The 24,685-nt window shown below is 36.7% G+C and overlaps 1 protein-coding gene across 2 annotated transcripts; it reads right to left on the bottom strand.

The window, feature by feature from the left end:
• Window positions 1-212: 212 nt before the first annotated feature.
• On the bottom strand, window positions 213-24,199 carry LOC133516209 (charged multivesicular body protein 4b). 2 transcript variants are annotated; one of them, XM_061849014.1, is made up of 6 exons: window positions 23,882-24,199; window positions 22,778-22,955; window positions 22,261-22,411; window positions 21,880-21,994; window positions 15,217-15,282; window positions 213-876 (listed from the first exon to the last, which is right to left on the bottom strand). In XM_061849014.1, exons 1-5 carry the CDS (start codon window positions 24,060-24,062, stop codon window positions 15,239-15,241), a joined length of 669 nt encoding a protein of 222 aa, XP_061704998.1. In that variant the 5' UTR covers window positions 24,063-24,199; the 3' UTR covers window positions 213-876; window positions 15,217-15,238. The 2 variants fall into 2 exon arrangements, with proteins under 2 accessions (XP_061704998.1, XP_061704997.1); XM_061849013.1 differs by lacking the exon at window positions 213-876 and having other exon boundaries at window positions 13,545-15,282.
• Between the last annotated feature and the right edge of the window lie 486 nt (window positions 24,200-24,685).

The following is a 24,685-nucleotide window of genomic DNA, read 5'->3' as shown; positions in this document are numbered from 1 at the left end:
GTCCGAGGCCGAAATGCCTTTCACCCGAGTTAAACACTCGTATACGAGGAATGGAAAATACATGTGTTTTAAAAAAACATGACTTAGTATAAACTTTTATAGTAGTACTTGAGGGTATTTTCAATTAACAATTTAGGTAAAAGTGTCGTTATTTATGGAATGTAGAGTTAATATCATTTTAATTGCTTGTCTTTTTTTTCTAATTGCTAGATATTGAAAAAAAGGTAGGTTGGAAATTAAAATGCTCTTGAGCACAAACGTATCACTTTCAGCACACTTCATTGAAACAACAATGAGCATGAGAAATTAAACGACTACATGCAAGAGGAGTTTTACCTAAATGTTTACCTTCTTATATCTACGTACTCACTTATTTAGGACCGGGCCGGTTGCACCAACCACAATCAACGGCCTGATCAGCATCACCAAATTTTACGAATAATGTTATAACTGTGACAAACGGTTTGGTGCAACCGACGGTTTATTTACAATACGTAATTAGATTTGTTTTGGTAACAAATCAGTCTATTCATGATGATGATGAATGATGATGCGGTGTCTACTGTGGTCAAAATAGTGGCTTAACCTCTCAGCTTGATACGGATTTAGGATCAGTGCTTCCTTTTTGGGCTTTTTGCTTTCTCCTGTTACCAAATTCGTCAATTTAGTAACCTTTGGTATTATGTGAAATATGTCCACCTTCTTTGCGTTTTCTAGGTTTATTCCCATCACAATTTTAGATAGTTCTGAAGATGCCGTCTTGTGTAAGGCTTGCAAATTTTCTTTTGCGGTGTTCAAATTTTCTTTTGCCGTTTTTGTTAGTTCTGCGATGTCTATTGTTGCTGTGGAGTAGTGGAATATGGACAAGAGAGATATCTGAAAAGAAAGGAGATTATAATATTAAGAAATAGTACATTGTGCAACGAGGGGGGTAAGTGAAACTTTGGATACGAGGGCGGTAATTCCCGACAGCCGCAGGCTGGACGAAATTAAAGACTCGAGTTTGCAATATTCTTACCCCCGGAGTTACACACAATGCTTTTCATCACACTTGCGAAGAAAAAACAAAATTTTAAGCGAAATAATTCTTAAATACGGTGACATATCAAACATTCGTCCGCCATTTTGTAATTTCTTGACAGGTTAGGCATCTTAGGCACAGACCTATTCGGCATTCAGCCACGATTGAAAATTATGTAAAAATATTTAAAACGGCTGTTAAATTAATCAAATTGAAGAATTTGAAACATAAACAAAAATATTAAATTATAAACGTCAGTATTTAAAGAGTAAAACTCATTTATGCTACTTGGTTTGTATGAATAAGTGACATAATTCAAAAAAGTTATAACTCACTAGGGAGTTATAGCTTTTTTTTTCACAATCCATAACTCCCACGGGAACAAAATAGGCCTTTGTCCTTCAGTACACCTGCATGTAATAAGATCTTTTTCTAGGGCGTAAGGACAAATGCCTATTTTGTTCCCGCGGGAGTTATGGATTTTGAAAAAAAAGCTAACTCCCTAGGGAGTTATACCTTTTTTTTACAACAAAATAGGTCTTTGTCCTTCAGTACACCTGCATGTAATAAGATCTTTTTCGAGCAAGTGTGATGAAATACATATTTGAACATTCTTAACTCCATACTGACTGAAGAATTTTATATAATATCAAAAATCTTTGTCTAAAGATGGCACTTTCAATACCTATGTCAATAGAAGTAATCCTATCATTTAACATATTTAGGTAAGTACTTAAACAATTAATGAAAGTCTGTCTTCGATTTTTTCAACTCCACTCTTATCAGCTTCTTACCTACATAAGTATAAAGGGTTTACACGAAATAATTACCGAAACAATCAACTAAAATTAAAACCAAGTTACCATTGGCAATCTTTTGGCATTATATGATTTTATCTACACACATATCATAAACCCTCTATGATGCCTTCAAAATCCGTAAATAATGGCCAACATTACGATAAACTGTTTTGTTACAACAAATTTCTTATCTGTGATAATGTCGTTATAGCTTCATAACTACATCAAAATCGATTTGGTTATGCATTCAAATTTGGAACATCTCTGAAAAAAAAGCAATTTGATTTGACCTCTATTCTAATATCAGTCGAGACGCCTTTTAGTTTGAAATGAAATGTCAATTGCATACAATTTTGACATATCTCGCATGTTAGTTTGTATCGAATGATACGGAAATAGGCCCCCGACTCCAGTTTGTCACTGAATTTAAAAAAAAACTACATGCGTGAAAAAAGTTTTCATTTAGCGCCATTTGACGTACAGTTTACTTTTAATTAGTTTTAAGTATAGAATGATTATGTTTTTAAGGTAACTATAGCAAAAATTTCGTGTAATATAATATAAGCGATAAAAATATTTTGGTGACGCCACCACATATCCGCGAGTTCCGATTCGATTTGGCAACGATAGGTACCCTAACGGAGGCTTTAATTTGGGTAAGTGAATATTTCATAGAAAGTTTATAATATGTGTGTAGATATAATTTTTCAGAAAAAAAAACAGACTTCAATGGGGGAGACCGGTGAAAGCATGATTATTATTGATTTTGGATTTCATACAATGAAATTAAAAAGACGGCATCCTTCGCCTAATTATGTAGAAAAGGAGGTAACATGTTTTTTTTTTTGTCACTGTACCCAGGTACCCCACCTTGGCACATTTCAGATTTGCCCTATGGTTGACTGGTAAGATATCACACCATGCATGAAATAAAGCACCAGATAATTATAAAAAAAAAACTAAATAAGATAGAAATATAAAAATGTACCTTGAAAACCTAACTGCTTGACAAACATGCAAAGAGCCAAACGTGAACTATGCATCGTTGAAGAGTTCCGTTCTGTTCATCGTCAGCAGTTCCACTTCATCAAATGTCACTTCTACAAATGTAAATACTTGATTTGTTGATGAAAATACTAAGATCACTAATTCACTATATATACAGTAAGCTCAATAAGGCTTGTGTTGAGGGTACTTAGACAACGATATATATAATATATAAATATTTATAAATACTTACATACATAGAAAACACCCATGACTCAGGAACAAATATCCATGCTCATCACACGAATAAATGCCCTTACCAGGATTTGAACCCAGGACCATCGGCTTCATAGGCAGGGTCACTACCCCCGAGGCCAGACCGGTCGACCGCGGTCGTCTACTACTACTACTATGTATGCCTTTCACATTTGAGGAGTTCCCTCGATTCCTCATGGACCCCATCGTCAGAACTCGAACTTGACAAAAATTTGTCTTGAAAATCTAATTTACAGTACATATGGTGCTACTTTACCGCACTAGTGCGAAAAGTAGCATATTACGTTACTGTGTCGAACATTTAAAGGGCCATATGTATATATAAATTAAAACAAAAAAATAATTTTTAAAATCGGTTCAGAAATGACGGAGTTATGGAGTAACAAACATAAAAAAACCTCCTTTTTAAATCTTCAAGTCGGTTAAAAATAGTGTGTGTACTCACTACGTTCGTTTCTTAAACCCACACTCGTGTATTTCAATGCCTTTTATTATGTAGCAGTCACATAAACTACTATTAAAAATCCATTCATAATGTAGTCCGTTGAAATAGGACCATATTAATGGCTTACTTAATCTCATGGCTTAGGTAGTAGATTGCCTTGATTATGGAGATAGATAGCTGTCAAAAAATAACAGTTATTTGGACTTACCAAAACAAGTGTCTTCATGACGTTTGATTCCCTTCGGACTATCCTATCAAATGGTCAGCAGTGATGGACGCTAGTATTTAAATATTGGCCACAACATCTTATTACGTTCCCATACGCTCCTATTCTGATTTGGATTCGGTTTTATAATAACGGCTTGGGTTAATTAAGTGATTAGACTGGGCTTTAGATTAGAGCTAACCGTAGCTTAAATCTTTTCTTAATTACTTAAATAGGTATTTTTACATTACTAGGTATTTAAAGCAAGACAAGATAATTTTTGGAGAGAATAGTGAGGATACGTTATGTCCACCACAGTACAGGCTATGCCTAGTGTGGGGGCCAGCATGAATGTAATACTGTTATTATTTTATTTCGGAAATAAAACATTTGTATTTGTATTGTGTACGTTTACAGAATAGGTATTACTGATAAAATAGCTTCAGTATAGTTATTATGAACAATTGAACAGCAGCGGTATCATGGTCGCATATTTACCACCTGTCATGCCATACGTCACTTTCGTACTTACATACTTGTTAGAACGTGACAGGCATGATGACAAATGATAAAGAGCCGACCATATTAGCCCTACAGTTTATGTTTTTGTTATAAGATAATTCATTTCTGTATAAAATCTACTATGGAATGGAGTATCGAGACAAACCGTAGGTACTGGCATAACGATACTTAGTAAATAAGCTTAGATATAGTTTTTGTAATTACCTGAATAAATATAGAAATACTAGATTCTTCGAGAGGGAAACTCTCTTCTTATCCTGCGATGCGATGATGCAAGAACGTACCGACGCGTTTGAAACGTCAGGACAGTTAAATAATTGAAAGTACCTAAATGATGGACGCGATAGTTTCATCAGCTTTCATCTATAAAATTAATTATGTCTTGAAAGGATACAAGAATTGAAAACGAACACGAACGAATAACTACGAATAGGTAGGTGCAACGTATTTAAAATTTGGAACGGCAACGAAACTAAAGAAATGAACAATGCAAACGCTCTCTCGATCCAGAATACACCGCCTAGCGAAAGTGTCACTATAATTATCAAAATTCACCTCACAAATCACGGCGCCGTCTGCATGGCAAACAAGTGTACCTACAAGATTTATCGTTACACCCTCTGTTGTAATTATTGTATAATCGATAGTGCATGACGCTATTTAATTAGGACACGATTAATATAACCAGGATTCAATGTCACAGGAATGATACAATAATTTATAACATTAATACTAAGTAGACCTACTTAGAACCTTGTCATATACCAATACCAATTCAACTTTATTCAAGTACCTACCTAGTTCATAACGTGTATTGGTGAAATAAAAAAAATAAAGTTTAGTTAAAGTAAGTTAAGCACTAATTCCCTATAAGTACCTAACTGCGAACGCTAAACAGTTACGTAGTTTGAGCATCTGTTTTAAAAAATCCTAAGTTTTAAATACATATGGTGCTACTTTACCGCACTAGTGCGATAATTAGTACATTACGTAACTTTGTCAAAATTTTGTTCATTAGCTCTTATGTAGTACTATAAAACGTTGTACGATACATGTGCGAATAGGTAATTCGCAACTCGTGTCGATAAAAAAAAAAATATACCACTGCTAATAAAAAAACAACAATAAAAAAATACAAAAAAAGTGCTGATTTGAACCGTGTTCACGTAAAGCAGCCAAGTAGCGCCCTCTATAGTATTGCTACTGTTTCGCCACATGGCGCCACTTTTTGATATTTTACAAATGGAACACATATCAGTGATAGAATAAGGATCAAAGTCAAATGGCGTTCTAAAAGTTTTAATTATGTGTCGAAAGATGGCAGTAAATTTACTTAAAACAAACACAAGTGACCATGCAGTTCACGATTACTTTTAGAAAATTAAAAAAGGAATGGCCCCGTTAGCTGCAGACCTTTTTTTATATACTACGTCGGTGGCAAACGAGCATACGGCCCGCCTGATGGTAAGCAGTCACCGTAGCCTATGGACGCCTGCAACTCCAGAGGTGTTACATGCGCGTTGCCGACCCTTTCAAAATCTATACAGTCCTTCTTTGAAGAACCTCATTCTGTAGACCCTCGGGACAACCTCGGCAGCTAGCTCATTCCAGAGCCGGAGCGTCCGCGGAAGGAAGTACATCTTAAACCGCACACTGCGCGACCATTTAGGTTCTAGGGTGTGAGGACGAACTCTAAGTCACAAGGTTGAAATTGCAATGTGATAACTTTGGTTTTAGAATCTGTGTTTGACTTTGACCCTTTTATAAATACTTCTTCTTCACGTGCCATCTCCGTCCAGGAGGTTGGCGACCATGTCTAAATGAAATGCAAGTGTGTGCGTAAATTGTCTATGTGCGAACAAAAATAGTGATGTCATGTTACAACATATTAATAATCTATCGATGTTTAACTGCTTTATCGACTACTTTTTCAAATGTGTTTGAAAAAGTTGAAAATGATAAAGTTGAAGTTGTTTGAAAATGTGTTCGCAAAGAGTTGACTTACCAAAGAAAATTTGAATTTCGCGCCTTTTCCTGCTGACAACTTGTATACAAGTATACGCTGTCTTGTGTTTCCTTGTGTTGGCGGCAAAGCCGTGGAAAAGTGGTTAAAATGTAAGTACTGTGTTGGAAAGTGAAGTTTAAATTTATCGCTAAACATGTACACGTTAGAGGTGGGCGCCGACCTAAAATTTGCCGGCGGCGGCGCGCCGGGGAAAATTGGTCGGCGTGGCGGCGCCGCGCCGCGGCGTGGCTTTTTTTGTAAAAAAAAACTCAATTTTTAGATGCGAAAAGTTTTATTCATGTGTTTTTACAATTATTGTAGTTGTCGTGTATGAAAATAATTTTATTTACGCGAGTAGGGCTCAAACGTGATCGCTTAGCATTTAAAACTAATCCAGCTATAGAAAAGACACGTTCGCTCGGGGTGCTCGTTGCAGGAATCGCGAGAATAGACGTGGCAAGTGCAGCTAGTCCTGGGAAAACATTCTTTTTCTCCCGCCAATAGGCAAGAACATCCCCGTTCAAGAATTCTACCTCTTTAGGATCAATCGTCGCTAGATATCTCCAACATTCTTGGGAGAAATCTGACTCTGGTAATTCATCAATGTTGCTGCAACTACTGTGCTTTTTAGATAATTTTGTCAGCAAAGATTGAGTCGAAGAAGAGCTTGGTTGTGGCTCTGATACATCATGAGAAGTTTCACCAGATTCGGAACGTGGCAGATCAGAGGATCTAATGAGATCATTAATGCAATCTGCCAGAAAAGCCGCACGGTTTGTGTTCATTTCGAATAAATATGAATCAATTTCTTTTAATCCTGAAAATCTGGGATCAAGAAGAGATGCCAATACTACATTCTTTGTCAAAGGAAATCTGTGGTCAAATTTGTCGAGCATTCTATTTTTGAGCGATATCATCGTCGCAATTTCTTCGTCAGAGATCGAATTTAAAATCTCTTTTAATTCAGCGCGAAACACTAGAGCTAAGTTGAGAGAAACAGACTTTTGCGCACATAAAACTTCAACCGCTTCGCGAAATTTCCGAAGAAATCTGATGAGGTCTTCCAGCAGGTTCCAATCGGTTTGTACCAGTTTCAAATCTTCCTTGCCAATCCTGGTGAGAATAGAATTTACTGGTTTCCTATTGCAACAATGCGCCAAACTCTCCAACATACTAAGCACACTATGCCAACGGGTGGGCGTTGCGGTTTTAATGCTTGGCAATTGGTGTAAATTGCCAAACTCGTCGTTGAATATTTGAGAGTTTTGTGAAACTTCATCGTCGTCATCACCAATTGGTTCATTTTCGTCATTTTCCAGAACTTCTGAAACATTTTCGATTTGTTGTAAAAACTCCATTTGCTCTTTTTCCGCTTCCTTCTCCAATTCGGGCAAGCGATACCTTATGGCTTTTACAATCTTTTTAACCTTCTTTATCAACTCTTTCAAAGAAGGGACATTTTTAATCCCATCAGCAATGACCAGGTTATGTAAACCATGCCCCAAACATAGATGGCTGTCAAGACCAGACAGCGAAATGGCACGCTTAACGTTTGATCCTGCGTCTGTTACCGTATGCAACTCTTTATCACACAACCCAAATTCTGATACTGTAGTATTTATCAGTCCTTGAATCTTTTCTCCTGTCTTTTTTCCTTGGACTAGTTGAGTACTGAGTGTAAAACTTTTGAGCTCGTAATCTGAAAAAGTAAAAATCTGTAAGAGTAATGGATGGAATATGGGTGACATCTCTACGTTATAGTCTGCTACAGTAGAAAACCAAGGATAGGAGGCCTGTTTCCTAAAATAGGCCACAAACTAAAGGTAAGTCTAATATTAGTGGGTTCTCTCTCACCAGCAGTAATGAAATGAAGCGTGAATGTAATATAGTTGAGTCTTCGATACTGGTCCGTCCACAAATCAAACGTAATAGAGACATGTCGTGGAGTTCCTGTTAATATTTGGGTTTTCACAGTCGCAAGCATAGTTTCATATACGTCATCTAGCGCACCTCGACCAACAGTGTATCTTGATGGCATGTCTTCATCAGAGACAATTATGTTATATTTCTAAAATATAAATACACAGAACAATATAAAGAATTCAGTAAATTTAAAAGGTAATGAATTAATGACGCTATTTTCTTATATTCACTCACCTTAAAGAAATCGATCATCCCTTCATCCGAAACAGAGTCAAATGGCATGAGTGAGGTGCAAAACCAAAGTGCTAAATCTCTTGCAAGAATCCATTTATCTTTTTTAGTAACCATATTCATTGTTGAACTGGAAGCAACTGTGGCTCTTGCTCGAGGGCGTGGGGTGGGGGTAAAAAAGTCGTTTATAAGTCTTGTTGACTCAGTTTTGTCCTCCCTTATATTGTGAGAGTCTCTTAAGTGTCTTATAAGATTCCCTGTGCTGATGGTTTTGCCATATGACTTAATTTTGGCCCTGCAATTAGTTAAAACGTTATACTTAATATGAGATAATTATGTTGTTTTTACTTCAATGTGACTGATTGTTAAGTTTCTGCAAAATAACTAATATTAGTAAAAACCCAAAATACAACCAAAATCCAGATTAAAACTCCGCAACCTTATTTTCAGAGCATTAGTATATAATTATTCTATTTCATCCATATGTTTAGTCAGCAGCTTAAGTGATCGATTGAATAAGTAGGTACACAAACATGTAAATACATATTTTAGGAGTAAAAAATCTGTTTATAATTTATTATGTGTAAACAATAAAATTAAAATATTCGTACACATATTCACTTATGTCAGAAAACTTACTAGATAACTCACTGAGTGGATATGCACTTCTGCAGCTGACCGTACAATTTTTTATTCAAGTCGTGTAAGGAAACTAATAAGAATAAGCATGACAGTTTTAAGAAACACACACACACACACACACACATTTCATTACGTACCAAATTAAAAAATTCAAAAATAAGGCCAGCAAAGGCAAATTAATATGCAGTAGGTAGTAGGTAGGCAGGACGGCAGGACGCAGATGCAGGTTAGTTTTGCGTTAGGTGCTGTAAAGTACAAACATTGTTTCCTAAATACATACAAAAATACTGAATACAGCACTGAGCTGTCAGTCAGAATGGTCCAGCGCATCTAGTACATCTTGAACCTAGAAAAAGTTACATTGCGTCATTGTCAATAGTCTGTCCCACAGACGTGATTGATTTATAGGTAGTAGGTACCTACTTCTTTTAATAATATACAGTAATTAATATACCTATAATAAGAGAATGTGAGTTTAGATAAATACTTACATTTCGAACGATATATCACCATTTTCAGATTGGCAGGCTGTAAGACATTGCTTGCAATAAACTTGATCAGTGAAAATTTTACTCCTTTTGTTTTCTTCTTCCAAAATCAATTGACCAAAGTGCTTCCACGCGAAGCTAGATTTGGTTTTCCGATCAAAAAGTACCGAAATTGAAAACTGACTTATTTTCATTTTGCTAACATTAGTATTGGACGACATTTCGACTAATTCTTTACGTAAATAAAGCAGTCGGCAGGGCGGCGCGCGAAAACGTACGTGTGTTGCGTAGTAAAGCGTACTAGCAACTGACTGGCTGTGTGCGCCGCGCCACTGTGGCGCGACTCGAACGCACACCGCACCCCGCGCCCCAACCGCCCGCACCCGGCGCCTAGCGCTCGGCGGCCTGTTGCTATGCGAACAATAAAGCGAAAATTGAAGTTTTTGAAAATTGAAAATTTTGAGTCGATATCGATCGGCGCGAATTTTCGGATACTCGGCGGCGGCGGCGCCGCGCCGGCGCGGCGCCCACTTCTAGTACACGTTCAGAAAAGGTATTATAACAATCGTTATTATTTTAAGTCGGTTATAAAGGTAATATCTTAATGATGTCTTGTGAACAACTAATTCCATACCTACTAATATACCGACAAGTTATCGATACAGTCATATGAACATTTTGTCAAGCCCTAGCGTAAAGTAACAGTTTAGGTTTTTACACAAAATATTCTAAATTATTGACTAATATGATGAAATATTGACACATAATTGAAGAAAAACTTATAATGAAGTGTTATAATTGGTTTTTTACACTTTTTATGCTGTTAATCTGATAAAATATCGTTACGAAAATTTCGCTAGGAATATCATAATTACCTATGAAATGAGTATTTTCCTGGGTTTTTTGGCCCTGAAACACTACAACCCGGCACACAACATGACACCATCGTCACTAAATTACTTAATGTATAATTTTCTTTTTGATTCGCTTATATTTTTCACGTTAAAAAATACGGCAATATGATTTTGGCCGCCTCGGCCGCCTTCGAACTCAAAATTGGTTACGTTTTCTCATATGTAGTCTGCCTCTTTTGCACTTATGGCTTGTTCATATACGTCATGGCTTCCCTTTCGCACACTTCATCTGTCTGTCAAGCGAAGCGACTGACATGTCTCTGTTTGGCTCATAGCCCCCAGGCTGACTAAGCTTATTAAATAAAACGTAATATTTTATTTTATCCCTTTTGAAGCCGGTTTACTTTTTTTTGTAAAACGTTTTTAAATATCAATTTTTAGTTTTAAGGCATCATTTAGAGCTTGTCTGACGCGTGACGCATGAATGTAAAATACAATCATATTTATCACTAAATTCGTTTACTTTAATAAATAATCAGGATTTTACTCGATTCCGTCTGGGAAATCTTTCCTGCCACTACCTACTCTAAATCTATCCTCCGCCAAAGAAGAATAATTCCCATCCATCCTCAGGGGATGTTGCTTTTGTCTCCAGAAGAATCGATTTAACTAAGGAATGGTTGGCTCTATCACCAAAGGTGCCAAGCCACTACTACAGGGCTAGTTCCAAGAGTACTTATGTCGAGGACATATTCAGGAGCAAGTCACAAAGTCCAGTTTCGAAGTCATTTGGAACTTAAAGCTTAACTGACCTTTAAGAAGCTCGGGGTGCTCAATAGAGCGAAACAGTACTTCACACCAGGTTACCGGCTTTCGTTATACAAAGCGCAAGTTCGACCACATATAGAGTACTGTTCTTAACTCTGGTCTGGAGCACCAAAGCACCAACTTCTACCACTTGAATCTATCCAACCTCGGGCAGTTCGTATTGTTGGGGACCCCGATCTCACAGTCAGTTTGGAACCTCTCAGCCTTCGGAGAGACGTTGGCTCTCTGTGTCTCTTCTACCGTCTCTACAATGAGGAATGTTCTGAAGATCTTTTTGAATTGGTGGCACCATTGCATTTTTGGCACTTCCCGCCTAAGAAACAAAGCTCATCCTCACTTCCTCGACATGTGGCAAACCAAGAACAAGCGGGCATCTCGCTCGTTTTTGCCCAGAACTTGCAAGTTGTGGAATGAGCTACCTTCTGAGGTGTTTCCCTTGCGCTATGACATGGGGTTCTTCAAGAAGCAGGTATTTAGGGTTCTCAAAGGTTGGCAAAATCACTGGCACCAAAATTGATGGTTTCTGAAATATACTACAAACAGAAACTACAAGTACATAGTCGCTATTGTTTGACTTCAAAAAGATTATTTTCTTACTACTATGTATTTATGTATATAAATCGCTTTTTAGATTATATCACTGTTTTATTTCTCTTTATATCTATTAACAATTTACTGACCACGTTGTTTAACTACTTTTTCAACACACTTGCTCAAACTCAAAACGACGTTTTTATTCCACCGATTTTTGGCTCATAATCCTAGATATTAAACACGCGTGGTTTTTCAGTATATTATAAATAACACTTGGGCTTTTTCATTATATTATCCGACTGAGTTAAGAAGGTAACTGATTGCAAATAATATGCATGGAAACGGAGCCTTCTTAATTTGGTCGAGTAATACATTTTTTTTCTAAGCAACTATTAGGTTTCAAATGTTAGTTCAAAGAGGTTTTATCACACCAAACATAATTTATAGATTAAATTATCTCGTAAATTACATTAATGAATAAACAACAATTTATCGATTTGATCTCCATCCGTCGAAAAGATATACGAAAATATTAGCTTCTTTCAATTTTTTTAATTGGCTGTTTGTCGAATTCGTGCGCGCCTTTGCCTTGCACGTGCATTGGAATCGTGCGTAAAAAAAAATAACGCGCCAGCCATTTTCCGTATTTGTCATAAAATTGGAATAGTTTTGCATGTTTTTAGTTTATATATTAATGAAAATGACATTTTCTAGCATTGTAAATGACACATAAAATTGACGCTGCCAGTAATACTAATAGAGGCAAGAACTGAGAACGATAGCCTTTTACCATCATAATCGGGTGAAAAATAATTGGCGGCATATGAATCTTTTATTCAATGGAAAATCAGCAAAAACGCCCAGTCTTTCTTGGAAAACGTGTTGGTAGCTTACTTCAATGAACTGGCGAATAAGTGCCTATAAGCCCAGCACGCTTTGGTGCAATTATTCGATGTTAAAACTGTAGGTAAGCCAACATTTTGAAAATTGCACTTTTACTGTTTTGAAAAAAAAAACTAATTTATAAGTTTTGTTTTTTCCTCGCAAGTGTGTTGAAAAACGTCGTATGAAACGCGAACGCGTGTGCTATGGTCAGTACACACATCGGCTTTCTTATTGCGCGCTCGCTTACAGCTCGCGCGCACAATATCGCCTCGTGTGTAATGACCAACTTAGCACACTTGTATCATAATGTACTATTACAGTACATATGGTGCTATTTTATAGCACTAGTGCGAAAATTTGCACATTACGTTACTGTGTCGAACATTTAAAGGGCCATATGTACTGTAAAACTTTGTACGATACATGTGCGAATAGGTAATTCGCAACTCGTGTCGATTTAAAATACTCCCTTCGGTCGTGTTTTAATTTATCGCTACTCGTTTCGAATTTCCTATTTTTCGCACTTGTATCGTAATGTACTAATTAAGCACATATAAAACCAAAATGTTAACAATTAGTTAAAAACATTATTTTATATGTGCATAGCTTGTACATACGAGTATTTTAATTTATTGACTCAAAACAAATCTGACATGTGCCCAAAGTCAAAAAAAAAATCTACTAAACTCTACAGATTTAAAAAGAAATTTCTTATGCATTGGAAAATCATTATTTTTTTACAAATTTATGTCCGATTTTGTTAGGCATTCAGCTTATGGTTTTGAATTAAAACAGTTTTTTTAGTCTCCTGAAAAGTCATGACAATGCACATGTACGTTTGGGAAAGCGCAACGACGATTTGTATTTTGTAACAAATTTAATAAATAAAACACCGATATCTTTAGGTAAAATGTATTGAATTATAAACAAGGTAAAATTAGAGCTTAAAAAACATATGCTTCTTTCTAGTACATACATGTAGGTAGTAATCCTAGGTTACATTACAGATGTTAGTTCGAATGAGAATCAAATGTTATGTACTGATATTTACTACTTACTTTTACCCAACTCCCGTGCCGAAATGGGGTAAGTTCAACGCTCTTTATGACAAGTTCGATTGAAATGGTTTAATTAGAACAATTGCTTCTAGTTTTTTTCGCTACTGAGGCTAGGCGATAATCGAAATTCCATATGATTGGCGATAAAACATTAATACATAAACCTACTATTGTATCACCATTGATATTCTCACTGCCCCTGTGGTAAAAAAGTACTATTATGCCAAATACGAAATAAAGTGATATTACATTTAGCGATGATTCAAGTTCAAGCGTTTAGTAGCAAATTTTCTTATCTAGTGCAAACATCTTCCAAACCTAACAAATTAAAATTAATATAAAAATAGTTTTCTTCAACATATTGATTAGAAAAACAGCAAATAAATATAAATTATATTACAGACATCTTTCCTACCCATATCCATCGGTTTCCATCAATATTTGGACTAAGCACTGATATTTTGTACTATACTGAACGAGAATTAGGTACAATTATGAAGTAATTACCAGGAAACACAGTTAAAGTAAACGTGAACAGTATAAACTTGAATTATGAAGTAATAGTCTATTCATCTTGAACAGTCTCACATTTGCTAGATCTGAAATCATAGCAGTTATAGTACAAAATTCAGTCAGTAAATATATAAGGCAGATTACATTTTCATAAAGCCGAACGATTGTTTCATACATATTTATATACACAAGTTCGATTGAAGGCTTAGTTTTGATAATATGTGCAATTTCCCTGTAGGTATAGTATTATATTCACGGATCACCAATCAACCTTCATGCCTGAGCCAAAAAAACGCGAGAAAAATCGCTGCACGGTGACAGCGGCGGTAGTGACCACCATACGTTTGTGAAACACAGATGTAAAGCAGTCTACCCTAGTTTCAATGTTGGGCGAATTCTCTCGGAGACATGTTTGCAATGCCACGCTACGTAACACGCGTGGCGTTCGGCGCAGCTTAGCGAATGATATTTGCTTCAGAGTGTGCACCTAATCAATGCAACTTATGCGGCAGTCGCAGCACATTCGCTAGATCTGAACACACGTTTAGATTTCCGTATATTTGTTATAGATGGTATAGTATCAATAGTATCATGCCGGCTGTACACACTCGTCTAGCGCCCCTCACCGAGTCTCAGCTCCGCTCCTATCCAATCGGAGAGGCGAGGCGCCAGACGTGACGAGGAAGAGCGAGACGAGAAGGCCGCAGCATTCACACTCATTCTCGGCCTGTCTCGGGGTGTCTCGACGAGTGTGTACACCCCGCATAATAATAATATGTATACGAATATGTATGTTCTTCGTGGTTATAATTGCATGAGATAACTAAAAGTTTGTACGGAACCCTCGGTGCGCGAGTTAAACGAACCCGCACTAAACCTTTTATTTGAACTCTGTGTTTAATACACTTATGGCTAATAGTGTTAACACTTCACTTCTGTTTGAGCTTAACTGTGCAAAACTAAACCTTCACTCGCTACCGTCAAAGTATCACAACGTACAAGTAGTTGAACCCCGATCAGCCTACGTAGCCCAGGACTGCAGCTTTGCGAATTCCTCGTCGTCCTCTGAAATAGAAAAAAAGATTATTTATTAGCTACCGTCGAATTAAAACATTTATACGAAACCGTTTCACCCAAATTCTTTAATTTGTAAAACGTAAACAATACGGACGTAACAATTATGAGTCGTGCTAAGTAAAGAGAAATAATACATTATTGCAGAGGCCGGGAAAGGGCAATTCGTGGATGAGCTTCGATTCGATCGAGAAGACGAATCCACGAATTGCTGTTCCTGCCGAGGCATTGCTTTTCTCCAAACGTGAGAGGAAATAAAGTAAAATAACCAAAATTTAATCATCATATAATCAACCAGCACTCAAATCGACTCTTCACATCAAAAACAACTACCCTATTTAATTATTTTTTAAAGTTAAAGGCACAACTATTCTGCCATTCAGTACCATTCAATGTTCACTCATTCAATATAATTGTGCAATATAAGCTGTATTTGCACGGATGAGACCCTTAAAAACATATAAAAGTTATACAGTCTTTGAGTTTAGTAAGCAGTATTCGCACGATCTTACACGACTATCCTATAGCTTGAAATTATGCTGATCGGGTCGTGTAGACGCAGCTCGCGGCTATATTAATAGGGTTATTTCCAATTTTTTGAAACGCTTGTAATACGTTCTATATTAACCAAACGTTGCCCTAAAATTTAACTTTTACCCTAAAAACGGCTTTAAATATGTTAAATTAACAAAATATATTTTGACCCATGCTTTCGCGCCCAGAACGCTCTTTGAAAATTGTATGACGTCGCAGTTTACGGTTTGACACCTAACTATGTACATACCAATGAGTAAATTAGGTAAGTATATAGGCACACACGTAACATCAAGGCCCCCCGTTGTCTATTCTCTTTGGGATCTCTTTTTTACTCTTACTAAGACGTAATTAGAATGACAGAGAAAAATGCCCGCAATGACGAACTTCGATTTTCGTGGTTATAGCCCAGTCTCAAACCGTGAGTTAAGACGTCAACAGAATCTTCAATGTTGTTTCGACTTGGGGTCACGTGACGTGTTAAAAGATATTTTAAATTCAATATTTACAAAAATATGCTCATTAGAGGTCCACTAAAGGTAGTTTAACATGATCTTATAATCCATAAGAATTTATTGGGATACTATTCTGCCCTAAGATTTGTAGATGGAAACAACCCTATTGGCTGTTTGCGTTTTTCTTAGTGTACGAGGGTCATGCCAAAAGAAATTAGATACTCAAAAGTTACCGACTTTATTCTTTATTACAGCTATCTATTTTTTCGAAGTAGTCACCGTGAACACGTATACACTTTTCCATCCGTCTAAACCACTTAGAAAATACCGATGACCACTCTTCTTTAGATACCTCAGAAATTTCATAATTATACGCAGCCAGGGCATCTTCTTTGTTCTCAAATCGCCTTCCTTTTAATTTTTCTTTAATTTTGGGAAATAAGTAAAAATCGCAAGGGGCTAGGTCGGGGGAATATGGCGGGTGGGGCAAGATAGTCACGTTTTTTGAGCTGAAATAGTCAAGTGTTCTAGCAGAAGTGTGAGGGGCAGCGTTGTCATGGTGCCAGAGCAGGTGCTGAGTTCCCGATTTCGGCCGCTTGTCACACCAAGCTGACAGTACTCTGGGGGCACAAACTGTCACATACCATTCAGAGTTGACTGTCCTTTGATCTTCTAGCACTATCGTAGCAATATGTCCCGTCTTGCAGAAAAATGAGGCAATCATTTGTTTTTGTGTACTTCGGGTTCGGCGACATTTTGTTGGCGTCGGCTCATCTTCAAAACACCATACTGTGGACTGCCGCTTTGTTTCGGGGTCGTAGTTATATAGCCATGTTTCGTCACCTGTAAGTATATCATATACATTTTTTTTCTCGCCAGCGTCGAATTTATCTATCATAAATTTGCACCAATCTACGCGGCGGTCTTTTTGCAAATCGGTGAGTTTGTGCGGCACCCATCTTGAACAACGCTTATGAAGGGCCAGATGATAATGAATTATAGTTTGCAATGCTGCTGATCCAATACCCAGCTCACGCTCGAGCTCTGCATATGTAATTCGTCGGTTCGCACGAACATTTTTTTCCACAGCCTGTACGTTTTCTTGAGTGACTGCGGTTGGCGGCCGTCCGGTCTTCGCCTCATCTTCAAAGGTCTCTCGTCCCCTTTTAAATTCAGCAAACCAATTAAAAACAGTTGCACGTGAACAAGCAGACTCGCCAAAAGTTGAAACTAAAAGTTCAAAACACTCTTGAGGTTTTAAACCTTTTTTAAAATCATAATAAATCATAACACGAAAATCACGTCGAGTGAGCTCCATTGTTGCGAAAATTTCCCTCCAAAATTACCCAGAAAAAAAATAATTAAAAAAGGAATCCTAACATTTTCCGAGTGTTCCATATTTGAATTTATTAGCAAATAACCTACCTTTACAATGGTGTATAACTGGCCAGTATCGATCAAATGACCATAGAGTATCTAACTTCTTTTGGCATGACCCTCGTATGTTTTAAAAAAAATTAAAAACAATACAGTACTAACTTCCCGTCTTTTTATATATATTATATATAATAAATTCCGGTTTGATTTTTTTAAATTTGAGTTTGATCATAATGAAGAACTTCCTGTACCTTTTTGCTACAAGAAGGTGAACATTTCCGAGCATATTGGCGAAAATAGTTATTTGTACAACAAGAGAGCAAAGTTTGATATTTCTTCGAGTGCTTGTTTTGAGTCCCGTGCAAGCGAAAGATTCTATAATGTAGAATCTTGAGCGTAGTAAGGGACTCAAAAGCGCACGAGATGTAAATAACTTTGATCTCGTGTAGTACACAAAATTTTTCACGTCAGTCAGCCATCAAAAAATACAACCTTGTAAAATGTAATCCAGACGGACGGATTTCACTCATGTTTTCTGAAGTTATTCTAACAATTAACTTTAATTACCGCAATAAAACAAAACGAAAGAAATTTCAATAAAATAATACGAAAATAATGAATTAACGAACATCAATTGACAGTTCAATCGACAACTTTTTTTTTGTAAAAAAAAAAACTTTGTAAGATACGGTCCGAATTGCGGATACTACTATTTGTCAACTATAGTAGAGATTGTTAAAAGTAGTTAAGTAGAATTATTTACTGCGTAACAATTGCGTAAATTTGTATAAGTTCATTGTTTTGATTGTATAATAAAATACGTAAAATATGGTGTTTTTATTAAATTTTAAACTTTTATTTCATTAATTAATTATTATGAATGAAGACTCGTAGTGTGTTTTGGAACAATGCGGTCTGACTTATTTCGGGGGTCTATTATAAACCGTCAATATACCGTTGAATTAAGTATGCACTTTTTTTGTCTCTTTCTTTTTGCTAATGACGTAAAAGGGATAAAGACAATAGAATCCAAATATTTCGAACTTGTATTAGGCCCCGCACGTTGAAATGACATTCGAATCTAAAGGTCACTTGAATGTTATTTTGTCTCACTCGGTGAGCAAAATGCGATTTTGCTCACTGTTTTTAAGCAGCAAATTACCCTCGTTCGAGCTGCTGACGTGAAAAGTACTTTTAACATCGTTCAAATCGGTCAAATGTTGTTGTTGTTGAATTGTTATCGTACGAAAACCGGCCAAGTGCGAGTCGGACTCGCGCACGAAGGGTTCCGTACCATTATTTATAAAAACGGCAAAAAAAATATGTTTTTTGTATGGGAGCCTCCCTTAAATATTTATTATATTCTGTTTTTAGTATTTGTTTTTATAGCGGCAACAGAAATACATCATCTGTGAAAATTTCAACTGTCTAGCTATCACGGTTCATGAGATACAGCCTGTATGTCAGACGGACGGACGGACAGTGAAGTCTCAGTAATAGGGTCCCGTTTGACCCTTTGGGTACGGAACCCTAAAAAATCGGATTCTTTAGTTAAACATTTAAGGTAAATATGGGTAAGTGTGACATACTTTTGTCAAAGTTAACTTTGAACACATAAATCAATATCATAAAGTTAGATTTTGAACTGTGCCCTAAGGTACAATATTATAAGGTTCAACTTTAGCTTTATATTAGTTTGATGATGTATAGATGGTATTTAAGATCTTTAATGAAAGTAGAGTCAAAGTCACACTTCCCCAGCAAAATGAGGTAAGTGTGACTACATTGTTAGTGCACGCTAGACAACAATTTTTAACACATTCACTGCCAGACAAAAAACGGCGCAGAAACCGGTGGTCTATAGCTGCGTACAAAACAACCCGCTCAGCGGGTTGTCCGGCATCTGAACAAAGTTCACGAGCGCCCACCAGGTGGGTTCTCGGCAGTGAATGTGTTAATATTAAAATGCAACAACCATGATACGTAACGATGATAATGTATTCATTTTGATTTATACTATATGCTTAGTTAGTTATCATCATTTTATGTTAAAATATAATCCGGGGTAACTGTGGCATATGTGTTCCAAGCTGGGGTGGAAAACCCTTTTTAGTGAAAAATGCACTTTAAAGAAAAATCGATCGAGCTTTGAAAAAAATATGTGAACAAAACAAAAATTACCTTCTATATTTAATATAATAAATAGATACCTACGCGTCGCGGTACTTTCGGACTATAGAAACAAACACACTTCTATAGCGCTGTGGCGTAGCGTAGCGTTCGTTGTCTCAGCCGGGAAAATACGGTTATTAGATAAAACATAATACATACCTTCTTCTTCCTCGCGTTGTCCCGGCATTTTGCCACGGCTCATGGGAGCCTGGGATCCGCTCAACAAATAATCCCCAGAATTGGCGTAGGCACTAGTTTTTACATAAGCGACTGCCATCTGACCTTCCAACCCAGAGGGTAAATAAGGCCTTATTGGGATTAGTCCGGTTTCCTCACGATGTTTTCCACCACCGAAAAGCGACTGGTAAATATCAAATGATATTTCGTACATAAGTTCCGAAAAACTCATATCTCTGATACGGGACAAGTATAACATACTGCCTCAAGTGAGTTAGCCACACTTTCCCAGTCACTCATTTTTTAGGCTACGTTTTTAAATGCACATTAATTTCTTATTTTCCCTTATTTAAAAAAAAAAAAAAGTTACTTGAAGATTAAATAATAATATTTAGTATTACCTATTCACAATAAACGGATTTGACGATTTTGCTTCGAATTTAATAGAAGGAAATGCGTCGTTTGAGCTGCAACTCGTAATAAAAAAATTGTGAGATTTCAAAATGACGATAGTAGTAATTTTCAATTAATCGTTTATTTACTCATGACAACAGACCATAGCAGTATCAATATCTCAATTAGTTTACGTAATATGAAGGTCAGTTACACTTGTCCCGTAGCTACACTTACCCCTACTGACCTTACTTATTTTCGGGTCGTGATATTGATCTGCAGATCACTTATTGACTCGCGTTCACCACACATTGGCATTGATATTCCCATACTATTTTAACGTTAATAAGATTGAACCAAAGACGGCTAATTCTAGCTGCTTCTACGTTTACGACTGTACTAAAGTGTTAATGTTGTATAAAATATACTATGCAACTGACTGGTGGGGCTTGGTGTTAAATATGTAAAAAAACGCATGTGCGCGTGGCTACCCCGTCACCGTAAACTCTTTAATAAAGCGGAATACGTGGGTAATCTATTTATCATCATCAAAACAGTCGGAGACCTTATAGCAACGAGATAAACTTTCCTAATGGCCAGTCCTGGAACCCTATATACACAATACCAAAAACCTCTTAATTCGCAGGAGATTTTTTACTGTAATACATGTTATATTTATATCGCGTGCGTGGGACTTCAAAGTAACTTTTATGCCAACACGATAGGTGCCATTAATTTATTACGTAAGACGAATTAGGGGGGGACTGGTCGAACATGTCTTATTTTTTCATACAAGTTGGTGGTGGTGTGGTGGGAGGGGGTTTTCATAGTTCTTATTTAAGATCACAAAAATGAAAAAATTTAAAATTACTATGAAATTGTGACGTTTAAAATAATACTTACAGAATCTTCTTCTTCCTCGCGTTGTCCCGGTATTTTGCCAGACTCATACATTGGAGCCTGGGGTCCGCTTAGCAACTAATCCCTAGAATTGGCGTTGGCACTAGTTTTTACGAAAGCGACTGCCATCTTGGGATTAGTCCGGTTTCCTCCATGGACATATATATCTAAGGACGGGCCTTACGGTTAATAAGAATGGGGGCAGTACACCGGTGTCACGCACACGAATTCGAGCCAATCAAGCAGTCTAATGCCACAACGCGATTGGTTGATGAGCTCGCACCACGCGCGCGATTGGTCGCAACTAGTTGCGCTAGACTGCACGATTGGCTCGAATTCGTGAGTGACACCGCTGAACTAGCACTATCCTTAGTGCCCGTAAGGCCTGTCCTTAGATATATATGTCAATGGTTTCCTCACGATGTTTTCTTTAAAGAAAACAAATGATATTTCGTACATCCTAAGTCCCGAAAAACTCATTGTTACGAGCTGGGGTTTGAACCCGTGACCTCGGGATTACAAGTCGCACGCTCTTACTTCTAGGCCTTCAAATACTTAGCGTGTTGCTACTAATACTGACCAGTCTGCTTGGACCTGCTGGGCTTGGGTTTGTCGTGGACGAGCTCGGCGCTGGGCACATCCGGCAGCGTGTCTGTGGGCACGTTGATTCCCAGCATCTCCTTGTCCAGATCCTCCTGCGAATATAATAAAAAGGAATTATTTTGTGGCACAATGCAGTTAGATACAGGAAATATGTGAGTGCATAAATAGTAGAAAGAAACGATCATTGCGTAAGGGAAGTGAATAGGTTACATATGCGAAGAAAACATAAGGCCTTTACAAGTATATGGTAAGATCACACTATGCTAGCAAATCGGAACAACGTGCAGATCCCCACCCATTGTGAAGACCGCCTTGTTAGTCTAATATATGTAAATATCCATGTATTTGGACAAGTTACCTGTTCCAGCTCTTCCAACTCCTTCTCAAGTTCGTCCTCGTCAATGTCGTTGGGGAAGGCAACATTGTTGCTGATGGCGTCAGTGATCTCGCGTGAGATGTCGTGCTGCTCCGCTATGTCGTCCATAATGTCATGCACCTTGTCCACGTCTCTGCATCAGATATGTTAAATTGAATGGCATGTATTTAACATCCTGAGTTCCAGATTGCTCTGTAGCAATTGTTCTATTTTTTATTCACAACCTTTATTCAAAAGTTCATAATATTATTTAGAATATGTTACATTATTATTTTTAATATAAATAAATAATGTACATTTAATATGGCCATGCGAAATAGACTGATAATGATGAATAAAGTGTATTGCTACGCATGACTATTTTGACATTTTCAACAGTTAAAAGTAGTAAGCCTTCAAAGAACAAAGCAAACAGGTTGCCTACAAACTAATGGTAGTAAAAAGTATCTCAAATATTTTATAGTTCAATACCATATCAATTTCATAATAAAATACTGACATATCTTTGTGAGCAAGTTTCATTGCATTGGCAGCATCCTTCATTGTGTTGAGCACCTGGGCATTGGTGTTAGCTCCCTCAAGCGCCTCACGCTGAGCCTCAATCTGGGTGAGTGTCCCATCAATCTGGGTGAGTTGCTTCTCATAGCGCTTCTTACGCTTGAGCGCGGCGATCGCAGCTGAAATGGGTTTTTAATGACATAGAACATTTGGGGGTTCACATGGACCCATTGTTTAGAGAAACATGTAGCTTGTTATGTAAAGAATAGAGATGTTCAATAACTAAGTTTTACCCAACTTTTCATTCTCCCTTAGTCAACTTAATAAACAATGCAAATTTAATTGAAAAAAAATGGCTTTTCTAAATAAGCATATACATGCAATCAAACATATTTTATCACATTGTCAATTGTTGAAAGTGGTGATTCATAATTGCAACATAATGCCAGTAGCACCTCATTTCACCAACATTAAGCTACCTTGTGATTCTAATCTAATAGAAATGGTGCATACTTATGTATTAAATGATTAAATTACACAATTATTTTTTTGCTAGATGAGACTTTCAAACTAGACAGTCTCCCTTTTAGCTCTTTGTACGCTCTTGTCAAAAATATTCTACCAAGAAATTGTAAGTTAAATGCAGTTTGGGTATGATTCACAATATCCAAAAGAAGCAGCACTAACATTTATAGTGCCATTGTTCAGGAGACTTGTCTATTTTGAAACTGTATCCTGGCAGTCCCCTGCCTTTCCCAACAGCATAATATCCTTGGCACTGGCTATTAGATCAGCTATATATTAAAAAAATGCAAGCAACAATAAATTAGGGCTATCTAAATATAATTGTGTTGCAAATTTGTTCTACTTAAAGATTTACATTATTTTATTTCTCTATAAGGGGGCAGTAGCCAAATTTTCATTTGCTGCTGGGGTATATATGTTGAGTAAGCCAATTAAGATACAAAGGGTAGGTCGGATAGTAGCACAACAGACAAAAATAATAATGAATAAAATAAAATACAAGGTCATGTCAACAAAGAAATCCTTACACTACCGTCATTTAATTGATGTATTTACCTAATAGTTTATGATTGCAAGTTACCTCTCTTATTTTTGGTGCCATTTTTCCTAGCTGTTTGGATTTCCAACTCGATTTTCTTCTCCAGAAACTCCTGTTTCTTGATCAACAACTCTTCTGTTTCACGTAATTTTTGTATCGCCTCATGCGTTGTCGGGCCTTTCTCCTCTTTCTTGCCTCCAAACATTTTCGTCAGGAAACTCATTTTGTTAGATAGGTAGTTTAAATCCGATAAAATCGAGACGCAAATTCTTGATTGAACACACAAATACGTGCGAGAAAATTATAATATCATATCCTTCTTTTGCAGCAGTCGATGCGTCATCTGTGTAACGTTCTTAAAGTAATATCATAAAATGTTTTTTTAGTTTACGCTTATTACAACGTTTATTGAAGATGACCTATTTATGATTGATCGAGCAGATTCACTTTTATTTGATATAAAATTAACCAAAATTTTATTTCATAAAATATAAACAAATATCAACATTCTGAATTAAAATTAATTTACTAAGTATAAAGTCAATAAAAGTTCAAGCTTTCGAACGTTATCTTTTGTAAAAAATTCGACACGATTCGTTTCAAGAATATGTCTGTTTATGAGTATCGGTTTATAGAAAAGAAGATCACTAATTGAAGTTATTGATTTTGTACAAAACATGTTATTGGAAAATAATTTAGTTTAAAGTGACTATTATAATGGTAAAGCACTAAATATATCTCAATATTATAAATTATATTATAGCTATTATAGGCAGATTATAGGGCTACTTCAAAATTGCAATCCGTTTTACGCAATTCACATAACATTTATTTGACAACTGACGT

Source organism: Cydia pomonella, chromosome 3, assembly GCF_033807575.1.
Source record: "Cydia pomonella isolate Wapato2018A chromosome 3, ilCydPomo1, whole genome shotgun sequence".
Classification (NCBI taxonomy): Eukaryota; Metazoa; Arthropoda; class Insecta; order Lepidoptera; family Tortricidae; genus Cydia; species Cydia pomonella.
The sequence above is the reverse complement of the archived record's forward strand: the minus strand, read 5'-3'. Positions and strand labels throughout refer to the sequence as shown.